General features: G+C 35.8%; 1 protein-coding gene across 1 annotated transcript in view; it reads left to right on the top strand.

Moving 5' to 3' along the window:
• Positions 1 to 20,315, top strand: part of DNER (delta/notch like EGF repeat containing) — a 108,578-nt gene that overhangs the window by 64,409 nt on the left and 23,854 nt on the right. Inside the window, exons 5-7 of the mRNA XM_066556649.1 lie at positions 7,715 to 7,860; positions 13,575 to 13,728; positions 15,683 to 15,796. Of these exons, the coding sequence (XP_066412746.1) occupies positions 7,715 to 7,860; positions 13,575 to 13,728; positions 15,683 to 15,796 (414 nt within the window). The remainder of the gene's footprint in view (positions 1 to 7,714; positions 7,861 to 13,574; positions 13,729 to 15,682; positions 15,797 to 20,315) is intronic.

Genomic DNA, 20,315 nt, shown 5'->3' with positions numbered 1-20,315 from the left:
TTACTCTTCTGTTGTTCTTTGATTATTCAATGAATTTTCTTGCAAGACCTTAACATGCATTAAGGAGTAGTCACCACCAATACTTGGCAGTTTTATTGAACAGGCAAAATGAAACAGTATAAAAACACTATGTGAAATAAAAATAATATAGAGAGGTATTTTGAAACAAGTTGGTCTTTTCTAAGTCTTGTCTGGAAATAGGATTTTAGATTAGGAGGCAAATTGTAGCTGGGCTTTTGAGATGTGGTTTTTGTTGTTACAGGCCTCTAAAACATGCACACATTTCTGTCTAAAGAAAGCCATTTACTGCATCTTGAAATTGTTTTCACTTAAGCAAAAAATTAAATAGGACAATTTTATTTCACAATAGGAGATGTGTGAATTGAATTCACTGAAAGCCACGTAATCAAGTTACTCTAGCTTTAACAAGTTGCCATGTCTCAGCTGAGCATCTGTGTGAGCTCCCAGTCCAGGGCATATTACAGTCATTTGACTTAACCCTCTTTCACTCTGGACCTAATTAAATCTCCATGCCCCGCACATGCTGTGGGGATGTGCAGAGCCCCTGTCCGTGTTTGTGACTGTTCTGCTCCTTTTGTGCAAGGCAGCCTTGCTAGGGGGAGTTGTTGACAACTGCTCCAGTGAGTGGGGTTCTCAATTTTAAACGTGTGATTTGCCTGGAAGGGCCCTATTGTCTGCAGGTTTGAGCATTGTGCTCAACAGAACATTTCCCTGGTGTTCTGGGCACAGGAGCTAACCTTGCAGAAAATGGCCTTTTGGTAAGAAATAGCAGCAGCAGCAAAGTGTGAACTGCAAGAAAAGCGTAGTGAAGTGTTAATTTCAAGGATTTATTTTAAAAGATGGCCTTTCAGCATTCAGCTGAAATCAAACCATTCTGAAGAATGTTGTTGGCCTGTATTAGAAAGGGTGTCTTGGTAAGTATGATAAAATAAATATTCTGTCCTTTGTGATCAAGTTGCATGTACCTTGTCTCACATATAAGTAGATGTAAACGTCAGACTAGTTACTATTTCCATACATTGTATTATGTTTTAAGCTAGCATTTAAATAATTTTAGAATAATCTTTAATCAGTAAATTATTCAAAATTAATTTCTATTAACTTCTATTTCTAGCAAGTAACAATGGGAAATTATTTTTCTAGTCTGTCTTTAGAAGTTCATCTACTCAAATTTGTAACGTTTGGTAAGATACCTTTTGGTTGTTTCTTTAATTTTAAGATTCCTCTTTCTTCAAATATGACTTCTGTGACCAATTCGCAATCAAGATCAAGACATTTATTTTAAGTTGATCACATAGTTTGTATGAGAAGATCTTGGACAGACTGTTTAACCTGATCCATGGAATATGGATACTAGTGCATAACTGGTACATTTTCTCACCAGTGTGAGACACATTTTAATAATGCTTGTAAAATGTGATGAGATCTTCAGGTGGTAGTGTGATATGCTGTAACGTGTATTTAAAAGTAGAGTAGCCACTAATAGAGCCTCTCAGTTGAAGCAGTCACTAGGGATATATCCTAGCCAACCTTGCCATCCCATCTTCTGCAGCTCCCCTTAGTGCAGTCCCAGCTGTGCCACTTGTATTCCACCACACTTAACTACATCTGCCAAGTGTGGAATCAGAGCTTTTAGTGGTCTACATTTGGGCCCAAAATAGTTCTGTGCCAGCTTGGCAACTGGGCTGAAGTGCTGACAAATAAAGATACATTGGGAAATTGTGATACAGGAAATCTTTTAGAAGAATAGTCTTGTCACCCTTTGCAGGGCTTTCACCATTACTTTGTACTGTAGGCAGAGTCCTTGAAGCTGGGGGAGAAGGTCACAATAAGATACTGCCACAGCTCCTTAATAAGCTGAATGCAAGTGGCTTTGTAAGAGTAAGTGTACTCCTGCTAGCTGACTCTTTCATAATTCTGTCATGGGGTTTGGTCCAGCCAAGTTATTAAGTTAGATAATTGTTTAAGTAACAGTGAAATTCAGAAATTGACATTTGTATGGAGGAAATGTTGTGAAACATGAGACTTTGCTATGCTAAGTGAATTCAACTGTTTTGCTCAGTTCATAAATATATTTTTACTACCAGTCCTGCAAAAGTGAGCTCCAACTTGAAAGGCAAGCTGTGTGCTGTTTCTTCCCAAAGTTTTGGTAATAATTTTCTGACAAATTTTGCTTTCTCTTACACCAGTGTAACACTATCATTGTCAGTCTGCCTCTGGTAGAACTGTAGGATTGTTACTGAAAATGTAACTTGAGCAGCAGCACTCTTACCTTTTAGTGGTTATACTTGAGAAGAGAGTGTTTGATTGTAGGAGCCAAGGCTGTTTTTATTGTTGGTAGCAAAGGGAGAAAGCATATCCATCTAAAACTGACTGTGGCTATGAATGCAATTTGGAGAAGACAACAAATGTGATGAGGTTTTCAGTCACCTCCCAGGAAAAATTCTTTAAATTGGTGTTTCATGTGAGCTTGTGAAAAATAAAATGTTTGAAACAGTTCTTGAACTGATTCTCATTAGAATCTATATATACTTTCAAAAGCAGTATCTGACCAAGGCTTTTGTAACTAAAGCACAGTAAGCACGCTAATCTATATAGAATTTGGGAGAGTTGTGCCACCTGTAAATAGTTCTATTTGTGGACAAAATAGCAGTTTTGCTATTGCAGCTGTATTTTTGTTTCCCCAGATGCTGTGTTGCCTAGCAGCATCGTTAGAGAGTGATCTCAGATGTTCTGTATGGTGCTGATGGCACTGATGTACTGCATCAAAGATTGCAAATGGCATTGATTACCTCTTCCTCACTTCTCATTTTCTTATGTATGATAATCATCCTGAGGCAAACTAGGAAAGGATTCCTGACCCATTTTTCATATTCTGTAGAACAGTATTGGTGTCAGGGTCCTGAGGGGATTGGTAGGCTTTAATGACCATGAGTATCAGTGTCATGGAGAGGGGGGGTAAATGTTTGTGCACTTGTAAATCAAAAGCAGGCTTCTATTACTTTAACATGTAAAGGTAAATTTTCAGAATTGAGTGCATCATGAGAACATCTTGTCATGCTTTTTCATTTGTTAGGTCTCTAAAATGAGTTGGACATGGCTTGTATGAACAAGAGAAGGATTGAACTTGCTTAGATTTGATAGATGGAAAACTATTTGAGATTGTGATATACAGTGCCATAACAGAGGGAAGTCGGTTCATATAGTTAAAGTAAATTTCCAACTTCATGCTTGGATCCAAGAAGGCACTGAGGCATGGTGGGTGATTAGTACAGACCTCTGTTTCCATAGTAATTTTCATGGTATTGAATGTTAGCTATATCACATGACATGGACATGAAATAGTCTTTGGATAAAATTTGGACATCAAACATTTTAGGAGGAAGAACTACAATTCATTCTTTTTTTTTTTTTTCCCTGGTAGGTACTGTAATAAAAATATAGTTCTCTTTCTTTCCTAGCTTCCTTTTTTCAAGTATTCTTATGTCTGCAAAGTTCAATGGCCATTAAAAAAAGAGGTTGAGCATATTGACCACTCTTGTTTAGCTTGCTGGATAACGTTTTCTTTTGTGGTGGGAGAGATGTGTTCAAACAGAAAATTCCTCTGGAGTCTTTTACACTTTAGGTTATTTCTATGGCTTTCCATCAGCTGTGGATGAACTATCAGATATACTTAGGTAGCTTCTCTCCTGGACCAGTAAGGTTTATAAAGGATGCTCATTATGCTCTGATAACAGCAGTGTTTTCTCTAGAAGCTGAAATCTGATCTGGAAGTATCTCAGCTTCACTATGTTACTGCATGACAAGAACTGAAGATATGGTGCAGGCACACCAAGTACTGCTGCTTTGATCCTGAAGGACTGATATGATCTGTTTTTCTTCCACTTAACTATATCTCAGTTTCCCATTTTCCAAATAATGAATAGCTGACTGTACTGTACATGGGAAATGGGGTGGAGACTCTACATCACCTTATTCTGGGGCCCTTTTTAGTTTTTCTACCATCTTGCCTTACCAATGCCCTTGGTGCAAGGGCTGCTTGCTGTGCAGGGGAGCTGTAGGCACTTAGTGTCTTTGAGAACTTCACTGCTTTGCAAAATGTTGAAGTTGGCTACTGACCCCAAAAGCTTTTGGTGTGGGAAAGTGTTGAGAGAGAAAAAGAGAACAGATGGAAACTGATAGACATCCCACTGCTGTCTCATTTCCTTGGGAAACCAGGCTAAAAATAAGTTGAAAACTTGAGGACTGATACTTTGTTGTGAGTGCCCAATCCTGCCTTGGCAGTCATTCTCACTCATCCAAGAAACCTTTAGGTGAACTCAAAGATCTACTCTTCTTTGAACTGGAACTAAAAGGACAATCTACTGTTTGAACCAAAGGTGGATGTCTTTGGAATGCATGTATTCACTGTGTAGAATACAGAGATACATTTGAGCCAAATGCAAAAGGCGTTGGTGTGTGTCAGAGCATGTGGGGCATAGCAAGAGTTAGTGAATGATTTCTAGTGGAGTTTTGCCCTTTGCTAACATTATATGCAATATGATAACCTTCTTGGTGGTCTGTTAGCTTCAGTCTTCCCTATTTTGACTGTCCACTGTGGACAAGCTCACTGAGCTCAGACTGTTGTGTTTAGAAGGAAGGTACTGCTAAGAAATGGGGCTTGTGGGGGAAGCAAATCAGTTTGTCTAGTCTAGAAAGCATACACTCAATTAATGTTTGAGCACTGGTAATCTGAATGGCATGATATGATCTTCTGAAAGTATCTCGACATAATGATGACACCTGTCATCTTTTAGTTTGACTTTATTCCTTTTTTTTCATTCTTAACTTTCTTGATGTGAGTGAAACAGGAGCACCCATACCTCGTGCTCCTAGACATATGTGTGTGGAACTGCCAGGGTGGAAGGAGCTGTAGTGTATTTTACCATGCTTTCTGCCAAGGAAATTGTGCAGGCATTTCCCAGACTATCAAATGTCTGTGCAAAAAGCTTGAAAATGCCTCCTCTGCAATCTATGACTACTCACATCACATTATGATTTATTGGGCTTGAGAATTGTTTCTGTTATATTACTGTAAATAACTCAACCCTGAATTCTGCAACTAAAAATGCTTTGATGCCATTATGTTTTAACTGGGTTTAGAAAACCAGCAAGGTTGAACTGAACAAAATTACCTTTTGGTATAAACTGCTGTAATATTTTTCGCCAGACCTGAGATGAAAGGAGCTGTAAATATGGTTCTGAAATTATTCTCCCATCTAGAAGTTAAAAATAGAACTTAAAACTCACTGTAGTTCAGTTGCTGTTATGAGAATTGGGGAAAGAATTAATTGAAGTGCTGTGACCTGAGTTAAGCAGGGTGTTATATTTAGATGGTCAGACAAGCTTCTTTTAGCCTTAAAACCTAGAGATCTCAGAACATTATATGCAACTTCTATAAAGTGAAAATAAATACCCATGTTTGTATGTTTCTAGTATTTACAAATTAGGTGACATAATTAGAATTTGCAGGAAAATGTGTGGCAATCTAGAGAGAATAATGATTTTTTCAGTGGTTGGCCTAAGGGCTTTTGATACCAAAATAGTAACAAGATTCAAAGTACAAAGAAGGTTGATTTAATATTTCTTTAGGGAACTGTCCTGAAGAATATGTAACAATCTGCTTCAGACAAGGAAATGTGAACCCAAAGACATTTTCTAAATACCACATTCTTCCAAACATTCACATATAATTGCATGACTGCCAATGACAATTGCATTCAATTGTTAAAGAAAAATTCTGGCTGCATCTTTGAACAGATGGGTAAAAATGGGGTATGTATTGAGGCCAGAATAAATTGGCTTGCTTTGAAGAGGTCATCAGATTACAGTAATCTTCACTAGCCAAAACAGACCATTAGGCATTTGGAACTATACCCAATACATGTGTTTTTTTGTTTTTTTTTTTTTAATCTGATCCTTTAGAACATTCAGCTAACTTGTAGAGGCTGTACTCAAGCCAGTGGTGTCTATGTAGGACATAAGATTTTCCTGTTTGAAGGCAGGATTTAGGGATCATAGACAACTAACAGCTGAAGGAATGAAGCATTTTAAAAAGTGAAATCTAAAAATGAAGAACAGAGAATTCAAGTCTTCCACATGATTTTGTGTGGAATTTGTAGAATTAGTCATGCTTGACACTTCCATATGCAAAATGTAAGTAATGCTTAGCAGCTGTTCTGAAAGAGAATTCTCTTTAAGTTCTGTTTCATTAAACTTTTGTTTGTTCCTGTTCATTAAAAATATTTTGTTTTATTTTTCTCATGACTAAATGTTGTGCTATCTCCAGTCTATAATGCAAGAAGCTGAATTGCATCTTTGAAGCTCCTTAGAGGTTTAGGCTGTAAATGGATTTTGCAATTTAAAGTGGAAAATCTAAGAAAAAAAACATTCTGTGTCATACACTGCATCTATTTAGTGTTGTTCTTTTAAAAATTAAGGATATTTATTTTAAAAAAATCCATCAATTTTTTGCTTAAATTATTTTTATATTTTCTAAAGAAAAGGAGAATCATAGAATGGCCTTGTGCCTGCAACGTTCCATTTTGGTACTACAGACCTTTGGAGTCTGCCTGCTTGGAGGATAGTGAAGTCAAGGTTTGGCAGTTCATGGAAGGATCTTTGGTGGGTTTTATGCATAAATTCTGCATACAGTATATACACTGTACCAAACCCACATTTTTGTGTCAGTGCACATTTATTCTCCCCAAACAAAATAATTAATTGATGCCACACATGGAAGGGCTGTGGTGCAGGAGTCTAATCAGAGCGCAGGAGCGAGGCAGTTCAAGCACAAGTAGAGGAGCAGGGGCTGTGTATTTTCCCATGAACTCTGACTTTATCCCATATGTCATGGACTGTGTGTGTGCCCCATTTTATCTTTCCTGTTGTCCTTATTTTATTTTTCAGATAAATCTGTTAGGAATGTGTGTGATAGTGAAGTTGTTATTTTCCAGTGTGTTTTAATAGCTACCAATCACATTTTTTTTCTTCCATGCAATTACAGGTGCTAGCCAGAGATTCATGAATCTTCCTGTTCCTTGTCCAGTGTTACTATTTCCATGTTTAGTTCATCTTTACCTTCCATATCAGCTCATAGAGACATCAGATCAGACATTCAAAAATATTTGTATTGCAAATACACAAAGAAGTGCTGTCAAGTGGTATAAGTATATTCTTGCAAACTTCATAGAAAACAAAACCAAAGGGATTCTCCATCTTTTACCAATGTAAGGAATCTGGGTGTTTTTAGCTCTGAAAGTAACTTTTATGAATTCATTTAAATTAATTTCTCCACAAAATTTTATTTTCATGTTCCTTGTCATTAAAGAAATATATATTTTAACTTTTCAAAAAGTAGCCGGCAAAAGCATTTCATTTTGAAACCTAAAAAAATTAGGTTTGAGCTCTGGAAGTAGATCTGTTTCACCATCCTGTCTTCCTTTATTTTAATCAATATAATGAGGTTTGTCTCCGAATTGTATTTTAATTTGTATTTACATGCCTTGCAATCATAGAGGTGTGTATTAAGTATGAGCAATTTTGTTCTTAGTTGACAGTTTATTTCAAATCAGTTTTGTTTGTCTAGCTGCAGAGCATTAACAGTATCAGCCTATTTTGTCATATAACAAGAATATTTTCTTTTTTTTTCAAGGTTTTTTGAATGATTCAGTTACCAAGTGCATTGTGGCTCTACGCTTGACAGTGGTGGTGAAAGCGAGTACCTGCATGCCTGTGGGGAGCCATGCAGACAACTTCCCCTGCTCAGGCAAAGGGAAATGCATCACCAGGCCAGATGAGGTAAGGTCAACTCGCCAAAACATTCCTGTAATGTGGCAATTCTATGGTAATTGAAACACAGGGCAGATTGTCCTTGGTATTTATACCTTGCAGCTGTGGAACAGGCATTGACATCTCACAGGTGTTACTAAATAACAATATTTATCTGCTGTACCTGAAAATCAAGCACTTGAAGTAAGAAAATAACAGAAATGAGATGCAGAGGTTCATACCCTGCCCTAGCAATAAAAACAATGGTTCAAATCAGGTGTAAGGGAATTTGTTCTGCATCTTAGAGTCATTATTGAAGAAAGTTTCCCTAAAGGAGGACCGTGGTGTGGGCACTTGGGATCTCCACTCTCCAGACCAATGTACTCAGATTTGTTAAGTTCTCAACCTTGTCATAGGTTTTAGGTCAGCTTTAATCTAGTGCTTCTCTCTCCACCTCTTAATAACTGCTTACTCAGAGTAGACTCACCAGTGCAATGGAATTACCTGAGCATAATTATGAGAAGAAGCAGAATAGAGTAATTTGATAGTGGTTGCAAGGTTTCCTGTACAGCTTTGTCCTTTACATAATACTGCATTAGGGATTACAATGGCAATTCCACTGGACACTGGGGATTTTGTGTGATCTAGCAACATAAGAAAATAAGAACCAAATCTGTCAAATTTGCAGTCTATTCTGCTTTTACAAAACCAGACTGGGTTTTTGTGATTTAGATACTGTATAATCTTTTACCTCCTATACCTGTTATTTTTTATTTCATGGATTAAAAGTCATTTACAGCACAAATATGCACAGTTCATTTTTGGTTTTATTATTATTCATTTGGGAGATAAAAGCAGTAGTAACTGTTGAGTAAATATTAACAGCTGTGAGCCTGCTGTGAGCACAAAAAATTTGGCATATTGAGTGAATTCACTTGTAGTTCATCTGCTACCATTTTCTGATTTAAATTCTCAATAAGCATGTTTGATAGAAAATGGTGTTTTGAATTGTAACAACAATAATTAAATTGCCACAGTAATCTATACATACGTGGCAGTACTAACATCTGGAATAATTATCTGTTTTAGTTCTCAAAAATGAATTTGTACAATGCTTGAGGTAATGTGTGAACATAATTATTGCAAGATGAATTTAGAAATAAATGCTGCTTTACTATACCAGCTGGCTGGTATCCAAATAAATTATTCATCCAGATACAGTGTTGTATTTCATAGTCCAGTTTAGTTTTTGTGCTTTAATGTATTTATCATTTTTATTTTATAAAGTCAGTATTTTGAATTTGGCTTACATAATATGTTCAAGTTTACTATGCATAACAACATATCAGAATATTGTCTTTATCCAGTTTTTGTCAATTTGAGTGTTGTATCTTTTGTAGATTGCCTCATTTCATATATTTTCGTGTTTTTTGTCCAAATTTATGACTCTAATTTCTTTCTCTTGTTACATGTGATGTTACAAAATAAGAATAAATTGTTTCCTATATCTATGCAGAAGAATTAATGCATTTCTGTATTAAGGGAAAAGCATATATAGCTTCTAATAATTATCCACGTGTTATTATTATTTTAAGATGTAGCAAATAAATAAATTTTTCTTTAAAAAAGACAGATTGGCTTCACAGCAAGAAAGAGAAGCAATTATTTAACTCAAAACAAAGATAAACCAGTATCTGTATGTTCCTACTTGTAATCTTGACATTGGAAGCTTTGTATGTTAAAAGCAGAACAGTGAGTGATGAGAGAGTCCTGCCTTGTGCACATGCAGGCTGCTGCTTTCTCTGGCAAGTGAATAGAAAAAATTAGGATTGTTCATATCTTTCCACTATTCTTTCTCTGAACCTAATAACCAGAAAATTTATTAAGGCGGTATTTTTGGTATAACATGCACTAGGCTGTAGTTGACCTGTGGCTGAAGCTGTGGAACACACAAACCATGTCAAAATCCACTTCTGAAGAGTATCTAGTGATTAATGGCAGTCAGAGATCAAGAATCAGCAGGGTTCTCAATATTTCTAAATATAAAAAAATTATAAAAATTATGTAAATATATATGTATGACCATTAAAGATATTTATATATCTTCAAATAAAATTTTAACTTCAGAAATGCAATTGCTTCTATTTTTGCTGTCATAAACTGCTCCTGAGTTTTCTAGAACTTGAATAAATGAGGAATGCTCCCAGTGATCCCCTCAAATGCCATCAAACCTGTGCCAGGTGCCTGCTGGGCTGGGGTAGCTTGCCAGAACATCAAATACAGTGACCAAAAGGAAATTAATTTATATCCAGCCTCCTACTCCAGGGGGAATTAAAATGCCATGTTGTCTTTTTGCCTGTCCTGTGTTTCTAAATCCATGAGCTTTCCTTGCTCTTTAGCCTATATTGGTGCATCAGAGAACTTCAGATAGGACCCTGCTTCATGCCCAGCATAAAATAAAAATAGAAGGGCATATTTCATTAAGTAGAATGTTTCTGCCATTGTTTAACTGAAATTATGTGAGATGTGCTCTAAAATGTCTTGATGATTTCCCTAATGATGGAGCAAGCGGCTGCCAAAATTGCATGCTTGACATGACAACCATTGTGTCTGTTTCCCACAAGGCACTTCTTTTTGAGAACATAAACTTTAATTTTCTTTAAATTTAAAATGCACCCTTTGTGATTTGCTGTTTGTTTTTATCCATAATTCATTCTGGTTCTGCACAATCTAGTCTTGCAGGATGCAAAGCAGCTTCTTAGAAGAATGCATAAAAGGCCCAATGCCATGAGCAAGCTCAGAGCTCTACTGGCTGTAGTCATTGCTTCCAGTGCCAAGAAGATGAATGGTTGTCTTTGAGCTTTTATGTACTTCATGGTTTTATTTCAAATCTAGTAGAATGTAAAAGAATGTAGGAACACATCTGCTTATTGGGAAATTTAAATGTAGTTAACAATCTGCAGTGATACAAGCACGGGGGTTACTGTTATGTATAGAGTGCATTTAACTATAAACAAATGAATTCTGGTCTAACCTGGGAGTCTTGGCCAGTTTTTGCTCATTCCTTGCTGATCTATAACTTGACTTCTACTCAGCTCGATGCTTTCTATAGAGTGTGGTTATGAAAAGCAAAGTTCTAACGCAAAGTTTTGTTTTCAATTCTTGTTGCCTTTGAACAGAAGATAAAATTCATCACCTTGAGTGAAGTTGTGCGCAGTGAGGTGATGCTGAGCTCAAGAGATGCCATTTTCTTCCTTTGTATGAACTTTGTGCCTGTTTTGCTGCTATGCTTGCCACTTGTCCACAAGAGAAACAGGAATGGGTCAGAAGTACAGCACTGGTCTTGGCATCATCACAATATAAATACCACTCTCATATTCATCTACTTGCCTTTACACCAGGATGAGTTAACAGTTAGCAGTTAATGGAAGAGACAAGTTTTGATGTTAACCCAATGGGGAGAGATTTGCCTCGTGTGAATTTCTGATTTCATGTAAGATTTTGAAGTGAACTTGGGCCATCCATAGATTGTGAGTGCCACAATTTTGCTTACAAAAGAGGTTGTTTCTCTCACAGATTGCTCTATTCCATAACTTTGACTCTCCCATAAAAAATATGGATGGGCTGAATGTGTAAATATGAATTTTTATTGCTAGATTTAGAACCCATTTCACAAAACCTTTACACAAAAAAAATATCTGGTCTCTGCCTGCACAGAGAAATAGTATATGGAACTGAATAGCAATTGTTTCCATGTCTTCTATGCAAGCTGGAATCTTTGGGATAGATCCATTTGCTAATAATCTGTAAAAAGTCATATTATAAAACCCCTCATATATACCTGAAGTTATGCTGTCCTGCATATGGACTCCTTTTCCTAAGTACAGTATGCTCTGAAGGATGTAATGATCATGCAATATTTTGTTCAAATGTTACAGTAACTCACTCCGAGTTGTACTAAATACTGAAAGTCTTTCTCAGTAAGAGAGAGTAGACATTAGTTTTGTTCTGGCCATCTTAACTTCTTTGCCATAGTAAAAAAAGGATTTATTACCCTCTTAATTAGACTAGCAAAAAAGTACTATATTCTAGCTATATTTATGATATGGTATAGGTTGTGTTACAGCAAATTATTTAAAAAATGTATTTTATTACCATCCAAAATTATACTATATATTTGCACTTAATCAAGTAAAATAAATGATCTTTTGGTTGATAGTAGATAATTTTGAAGTTTTTACTGACATTAATTCTAGCATATTGGCAGTGTGGAGCTTCTTGACTCAGTTTGGCTCAAATATGCTAGTGCATTTTATCTATTCAGGAAAAAAAAGTAGTATCAATTGGGGTAAGTGATAATAACCTAATCTTCTCCACAGAATAGCTTGTCAGCATCTCAGAACTGTTACCTGTCATTAGATATTTCAGATTGAAGTGTTAAAATGCTTTTCTTTTGCAACTTTCAAACCCTATTTTGTTAAGTACTCTTTATGGTAAATTGATCCCTATATCAAACTCTTGGATAAAACTTTAAAGATAGTTACTGTGCTATGTGAGTATAATAATTTTGACTCTCTTTTGCTTGACTGTCTTTCCTTGCTGTTGAACTACAGCCTTTTTTGGAAACCTGTCATTGGTGACGGTGAGATACTCAGAACTGTTGGGTGAAGAGGCTGGGGTGAATTCCAGAACATGTGTAGACTGTACACTCAAGAAGGGCTTCTGGCACTCCTGATAAATAACATAGTCATGGTTTTGAGTTTTGAAGATGTATCATATTTATTCTTATATAACTCTGCCAGTGTAATAGTTGTAAGGAAGAGTGGAATCTGGAGTTTACTGAGTGAAGTTTTTTATTTAGGTGAAGATGATTATTTTCTACTTAAGTCACAGCTGATTATTCATATGAAGCAAAACCAGAAGCCCCCATCTCTTTGTTTCTAGTTCCATGCGTCTTCTGCACTTTGCATTCCAGTGTTTGTGCATGGGACAGCTGCGTTCCAGCACTGAAGGTCTGGCTTTGGAATAGCTGAGAGTGAGTGATGTTGCCATCTAGTGTTTGAAGAACAAAGATTCAGATCTCATCTAGATGCATACCACAGAGGAGAGAGAGCTTTCCTTGCTGCTTTTCTTGGAGACTTCCTTGACAATCTTAGTCACCTAAAGAGTTTTTAAATCTGATTTGAATTATTTTATTACCAACAAAAATGTGCCATATCATGCCTCCTGTAGGTACTTTAAGCCTTTAAGAGGTGTAGTGGTCTTGATTTTTATTAAACAGCAAAGTTTAAGGTAGTGAATACACTCAGAAGAAGACGTATTTTAACAGAATTGAAAGGGGGTGTTACTGCTGCAGTACCACTCTGGGAGCTTGTCATGTAAAGAGTGCATATCTGTAACAGGACTTTGTTGCAGTAAATCTGCACATTATTGATTCTGACAGTTATTTCAGCCTACAAATCTAATTTCTGGAATGGAAGAAAAAATGTATAATGATTTAGATATTATGGATCTGATCTCAGACTCCTTGTCTAGATGAAATGACCCAACATCGTTAAAAATTTAAGCTGAAGAATTGGTGCAGGTTTAGTATTTCAAGGAGTAACTTTGTTCAGTTGATGTATTTATAGCAGCTACTGTTGTTATGAACATGAAAACCAAACCATCTTTGTTCAGAAGTGAATAAAATGAAAACATCATCTTTGAAAATTTATTGTGAAATACGCATCCTCTTTGTTTTTTAGGCAACATTTTTTTGTGAGTGTGAAGATGCATATAAGGGTTCCCTGTGTGAAGAATTTGATGCCTGTCAGAGCCAACCTTGCCAGAACAATGCAACCTGCACTGATGTAGCACAGAAACACGACAGGAACAATTTCACCTGCAGCTGCCTGCCTGGTAGGTTCTGAATTCTTGAATAATGCAGCTTTGCTTGACATTCGGTGCATCTCTTTTTGCAGAGCAGTGAACTGTGAAACTTCTGATGCCAGAACAGACAGAAAAAGCAACAACAACATAAGGGCAGTGGAAGGTTCTTCACTGGTGAAAAATGCCACTGAAAGCACATGTCTGAACCTTAGCCCTGTGAGGGAATTAATCTTAACTAGTGGAATTTTACCTGCTAAAAACACAGGAGCAAAATTTAGTTTACATCAGCTTTTTCTTTGTCAGGGTTTTTTTTTTTCAGAAGTGTTCTGTGACCACCACACATAAGCTTAGGTTTACCTTTTTGGGTTTTTTTTTTTTCAATAATTCTTCTTAATTTTTTAAACATGTAATGTCTAATGGTCATTCAAATGGCTCAATCATTGTTAAGTTCAGTGGTTTGTGCTTCTACCCATAATTATTGTATCCACCAAAATTTGTGTCCACACACTAAAAAACAGTCTGGAAGACTAACTGTTGCTATTTAACTTTGAATTTCTAAAAAAAATATTAATTCCATATGAAAAATATTATAGAAAATTGTAGGTAAGAGTTTAATTATCCTATGTGTCTCCATGTGCAAGTTTCAGAAACATTTATATATGAACATGATCATGCTTCCCAAATTCTGTTAGAAGGAAATGTTATGAAGCTAAATGTCAGCACAAAATGTAGAGATGTAACGATTCTTAGTGTGTATCTCACAAAAAAACTGCTTTCCCCCCCCTTCTTTTGTGATTGTTTAGTGCCTCTGTATTTCTAGTCCCTGCAAAATATTTGGGATGCTATTCCTGAATCAGAGTCTCTTTCAGATGGACAAAACATGCACTACAGGTGGTAAAAAGATAGGACATATTTATTTTTATAAATGATTGCAAACTAATTATTTAATAAAACCATGGGTGCCCCCCCCCCCCAAACTGTTTAATTGGGGGGTGGGGGGGTGGTTCCCCTTTGTTTTCCTTTTACTCCCCTGTATCAGCTGTCCATGTATGTCCTCTGTATCCCCTTGGGGTCTTTCTCTTCTACACCTGTTCATAGCAGTGATAATCATACCTCACTGGCCTTGAACACCAGCCATCTGGTTAAATAAACTCATGATGGAAGATTATTAATAATTTTTGTCAGGTTCCTTTTAAAACAATAAGACAATGCTGTGTGTAGCATGTAGTTTTTTCTTCAGTCATGCATTCAAGATATTTTCTTGGAAGTAATTAAAAATTAGGGAAGGGGAATGTGTGGTATTTGTTATGAAATTTAGGTATGGAGTGTAGAATAATTTAAATTGTATTTTAAGTTTGTTCATTTTTGGGGGATGTGTTACAGACATCAGACATATGGAACAAAGCAAACTTATGGTCAAATAGTACAGTACACACAATCTGTAGCTTGTGAACTTATAGAAGCTTATTTGGAAGAGTTTGCAACTGTGCTGAGCAGTTCTTCACAGCTCCCACTTAAAATAAACACTCTTCTTGAAGCCCAGAAGTAGGAGCAAATGACAGACATTCAGCATATGCACAAATAATTCACAGTGTTAAGTTCTGTTTAAAGCCTTGCTAGAGATTATTGACTTGGGATTCAAGTTGCATTTGAAAACCATACCAAAATGACTTTATTTTTTTGGTTCGATGAGTACTAATGAGGACCCAAATCTATTGCCAATTCACTGGTGATGTCAGAATATTGCTGTTGGTAAAATACCACAGATGTAGTCTCTAGACTTCTGCTGGTTTTGTATGCTTCTCTCATGAAGTATACATTTTAATTAGAAATCTCATTTTGTAAGAAATGAGAGACTGTCCTCATTATATTGGTTAATTTGATTAAAGAAAAATAATAGTACTACTTGGCTGGCTGAGCAGTATGTTTAGTGGTAAACCCTTGTTTTTGCTCCATTTTCTGAATATTGTGAACTGTTTTGTAGGTTACACTGGAGAGCTGTGCCAGTCAGAGATTGATCATTGCATCCAGCAGCCATGCCAGAATGGGGGGACCTGCTCATCCCACCTCAATGGATTCAGCTGTCAGTGCCCTGAAGGTAACCACCAAACTCCTCTCTAGCACCTCATAGAAAATGCTGGTTTTATTCTAAATTTTCAATTATATTGACATGTAGATATGTATATTTAATTTTTTTAAATTGTGCCTTAGCTTGTAATTGTAGGCAGAAAAGAAAATGAGATGAGAAATTTTGGATAATCAGCAGCAGGATATGAAATGTTGTAGGAGTTTAGTGTTTCCGTGTAAATGTGGTGCGGAAATGTTCTTTATTTCTACAATAGAAATCAGGCTCCAGCACTGATGAGAATGGGGAATTTGAGGAGACTCAGGGTGTGATCTGATTTTTATGTTGACCACTAAATGTGTGAGAAAAAGATGTCTCCCTTATAGTATTTGCACTTTTCTGCACATGGGCCAGTTGGCTAAAATGTGTGTCAAAGTAATAACTAAAGGAATTATTTCAATCCCAAAAAGTTTTAATTAATTCTCCTTTCCATTTGGACGTATTCCTTTCCTGACATGAAAGCTTCTCACTGATTCTCACTGGTAAATCTTGTAAATGTGAAACAAGGACACCCCAATGCCAGAGTGTGCTTTCATAACACTGTGCTGACTGCAATGACAGATCCCTAAATTGCACATGAAAAAATTATCATGAGTGGAAGTTTTCAATTATGAAGCCTCCTATTAGTTATTTATAATTAAGATTGGAACTTTGAACTAATTATACTTCTGTCCTTCCTTGATCTGTGGATGTTGGTTTTGTTCTACCAGTACTTTAATGCTTGCTCTAAGGGTGCAAGTCTTTGATAACTGCTCTGGTAATATCTATGTGCTTAATAATGAAGATTATTTGTAGTTTCTTCAGGCTGATTCCTTGCTTTTCTAGAGTGCTATGCTTTAACATTTAACTGCTGTGTTGAAGCTGACATATTGACTGCCATGCAGATCTTGCATGTGGAAAATTTTTGGAAATTGTTTTCCTTATAAATAGTAGTGAAATTCAAGAGAAAAAATATTGGATGTTAGACTTGATCTATAATTTACTTGGGATTTCCCTAAGAAATCTTTAAGGAAGATTCAAGAATCTGGAAGGAATGTTCAAAAATCTTTAAGCAAGTAGTGCAGCAAATGATCTTTCCAATAATGTTGGGAAGAGCAGCTACTGGGATTTTTGGTTGTTTTATGTCTGCCATATATGTTTCTGTGTGTGGCTCATTAATTGCTTGCTCCTGATGTCCTGTTAATGAATATGCTGATCATAGCCCAGCTTCTCTCCTGCTGCCCACGGGGCAGGGTCACTGCTGGGCTGAGGGCCCTGCAGGGCTGCAGTGCTGGGCACTGTTGCTTCTTCATTTTGTTCTGGAAGGTCTAATGTCAATGAGCTGAAGAACTCAGATATCTTGTGGAATGAAAGAAAGAGTTGATTTAACAAAACGTATTGCGTAAGTTTACTAATGACTGTCCCTTGATCATTCTTACATCTTTTGAGGTGTTACCCTTTCACAGAGGCATAATTTGGGATCTTTTGCTTGGGTTTTAATCTCTGAAGAGATTCAGTAATTTTTGTAAATACAACATAGTAGTTAATTGAAAATTGCAGGTGCAGTAACTTGCAAATTTGCCTGCCAACCCCCAATTTTCTAATTTAAGTGAGGTCTCTTGCTCTGCCGCTATTCTGCTCTGCTTAATAGTGATCACTTGTTGAGAAAAGGCTTTTCTTTCTGTACCGCTAATTCGGCACAGTGGGGAAAGGTAACCAAGGAGCTTTATGTTTGTGTAGGAACTACAGTCTGCAGGTATAATACATCTTGGAAAAGGATAAGAAAATGTAGCAAGTATCACAAAAGGAAAAGAAAAAGATGGCAGATAAAGGAATCAGATGGAAACAATGAAGAATGATCTTGAGATTGTGCATTTCTTTTACAAACGATATCTGTAGTTCATAAAAAAGCACATAACTGACAGAAAGCTAGATCTGAGGCCTTGAAAAAGCAGCCTATCTCAGATGTGAACAATTCTTGATAATTCTTTAAACAATTTTACTGTCTTAAGAGTCCTTTAGTAAAGAAAGTTTCATTATGCTTACAGATTCCATTTTCTGTGGGATGCACTGTAGGTTTTAATACCCAAAATACATCAGAAAATAAACTCTTATATGAAGTTGGTGAATCACTTGTAAAGAGAAAATTGGATTTTGTATTTGAATTTGTAGCGAAGAAGCTTTAGCAATACTAAAGACCAAAGAATTTATTTAAAATTTTGACACTGTTACTTTCAGAATAATGTTTGGATCTTGCATTTTCTTACAATTGGATATGGGTCTTTGATTATTTTATTAATTTTATGTCAATAAACATACATTTAGTAAGTATTACTTTCAAATATTCATGCAAAGGAACATTCTAAAACCCTACATGTAGCAAACATGCCAACCTGAAAATGAATATTTGAAATTTATATTCAGAATCATTCCATCCTTATCACTCTTAAATATCTCCTCTCATTTTCTTCCACTTATTGTAGTATATAACACACTATAGTATTGACAGTAACATTAATAGATTTTATTTAAACTGCTCGGGCTACTGATCATCAGTTTGGAAATTTGGTTACTCCATTTTCTTTAAGCTTCTGAGAAGTTATGTGTATTTCCAAAATACCCTGAAGTGGAACTAAATACACAAATAATAATTGGAAATGTAAAAAACCCTGATTGGTATAAATAAATGTCATTAGGTTAAATTAATAAACACATATTATTAAATAAATCAATATAAGTTTTAGAGATGTTGAAGCTGGTGATCCTTATTTATGTAGTTATCAAATTCACAGAAACCTTTGTTGAAAGTTAAAATAAAAAAAACCCAACTGTATGGAAATTAACTGATTGTGTGGTGAGGAAATGTGTTCCTTCCAGACAAAATTTTGTAAAATTAGATAGAATGAAAGACTTGGTACTTGAAGGTACTTCACCCTGTGTGAATTTTGCTCATACGATAATATTAAAATGATTTATTCGTGGGCTGTGTTTTAGAACAAAGCCAGACAGTAATGGGCAAAGTGCAGATCAATTAGAATAAAGAAATAAACTTCTGTTGCAAGATATTTCTGAAGTTCTGTTCCATGCAAATTTAATGTTCTGATGATAAGTATAGATTAACTGCCTTCAGTGTTATAGGAAAACATTAATCTTTGATAAAAATAACTTGCATTCAGCTGGCCAACCCCATCAAACTGGCCTGAGTTCTTGGGCTCTTCCTACATGCTTTATGTGGAGGTCACCAGCTTGGACAAATGGGGCAGAAATATTTTAATTTGGCTTAATATATTTTTGAAAAATGGCAGCAATAATGGATGTCAGTCATCCTCTAGAATAAAAGAAGACAGAGTGAAAACAATGCTATGATAAGGAGTTTAACATATATAGATTACCTGAAATTCACATTTTAACATTGATTTTATTTTACTTTTGACAGTTTGATTTGAGTAGCTGCAGGTAACTACTGCTGGCAACACACTGAGCAAAAGTGTCCTGAAATATCTGCAGGCATTTCTGAAAATACTGGAAAGCAATAAATTTATGAATGCTCTTATAATGGCTTCTGTGGTTTAGAAAATAGAGTTTGACAGCTATAGAAGATGCTAAGTTGTGATTCATACATGTTGATTTGCAATAGCAGCTAGAAAATGCACATTGTTACCATTGTCACCAGTCTTAATTGACTGGGAGAATAGAAATTATTTTCTGGGACTTAAAATAGTTTAAGTTTCAAGGTTTTCACTATTTTCTCTGCTTCATTGTTCATGTAAAAGCCTTTTTCTCTAGTACATCTTGCAGATGTCATTCTAACTTCTTTAGGTTTACATAGAATAAACCCATTTACAGTCTTGATCACAGGAAACTGGGTCACGCAGCTGTTGCATATAGAAGATTTCCCAAGGTTACTGGTGATCAGAATGCAGAATTTTTCATATTACCATAAGAGAGTTTAATTTACCTGAAGAACATTTTGTCATTAATTAAAATTTTTTATGGCTGTTTAGTTTCTGGTACTTTCCACTAATCTAATGTTTTTACCTGGCGCCTTCCCAAATTGCTCTTATTTTTAATAGACTTCTCCTTAATGCTTGAATGGGTTTAGCCTCTATTCATCTTCATCAAGAAAGACTTAGCTATAGTGAATTTCAATCAAAATCTTACAGTGTTTTAATGGTTTCTTGATCCTTCTGATTAGTAACTTTTTTCTCTCTACAAAATTCTGATGAAATACCATTTATTTCTATTTCCTTACAAGACAAATTTCTATAGGGAAAATAATAAATTGCTTGTATTTCTTTTAGTGCTTATCCCTGCATTTCAAAGTTAAAAGTTTTGTAGTTCTGAGCCCTTGCAATTCACAGACCTAATTTTTCACATATTTGTAATTCTTGGAATTGGGTCTAATGTAACATTCAGACAAGTTAGTTGTTCTACAAGCTGTATAAAAGGCAGTTCTGTGGTGTCTTCAGAAAATGTTTGACTTCCTTGACTTGCACATGGCTCTTTTGCTTTC

This window comes from Molothrus aeneus, chromosome 10, assembly GCF_037042795.1.
Source record: "Molothrus aeneus isolate 106 chromosome 10, BPBGC_Maene_1.0, whole genome shotgun sequence".
Lineage (NCBI taxonomy): Eukaryota > Metazoa > Chordata > Aves > Passeriformes > Icteridae > Molothrus > Molothrus aeneus.
Note: the sequence above shows the minus strand (reverse complement) of the source record. Positions and strands in the feature narration are given on the sequence as shown.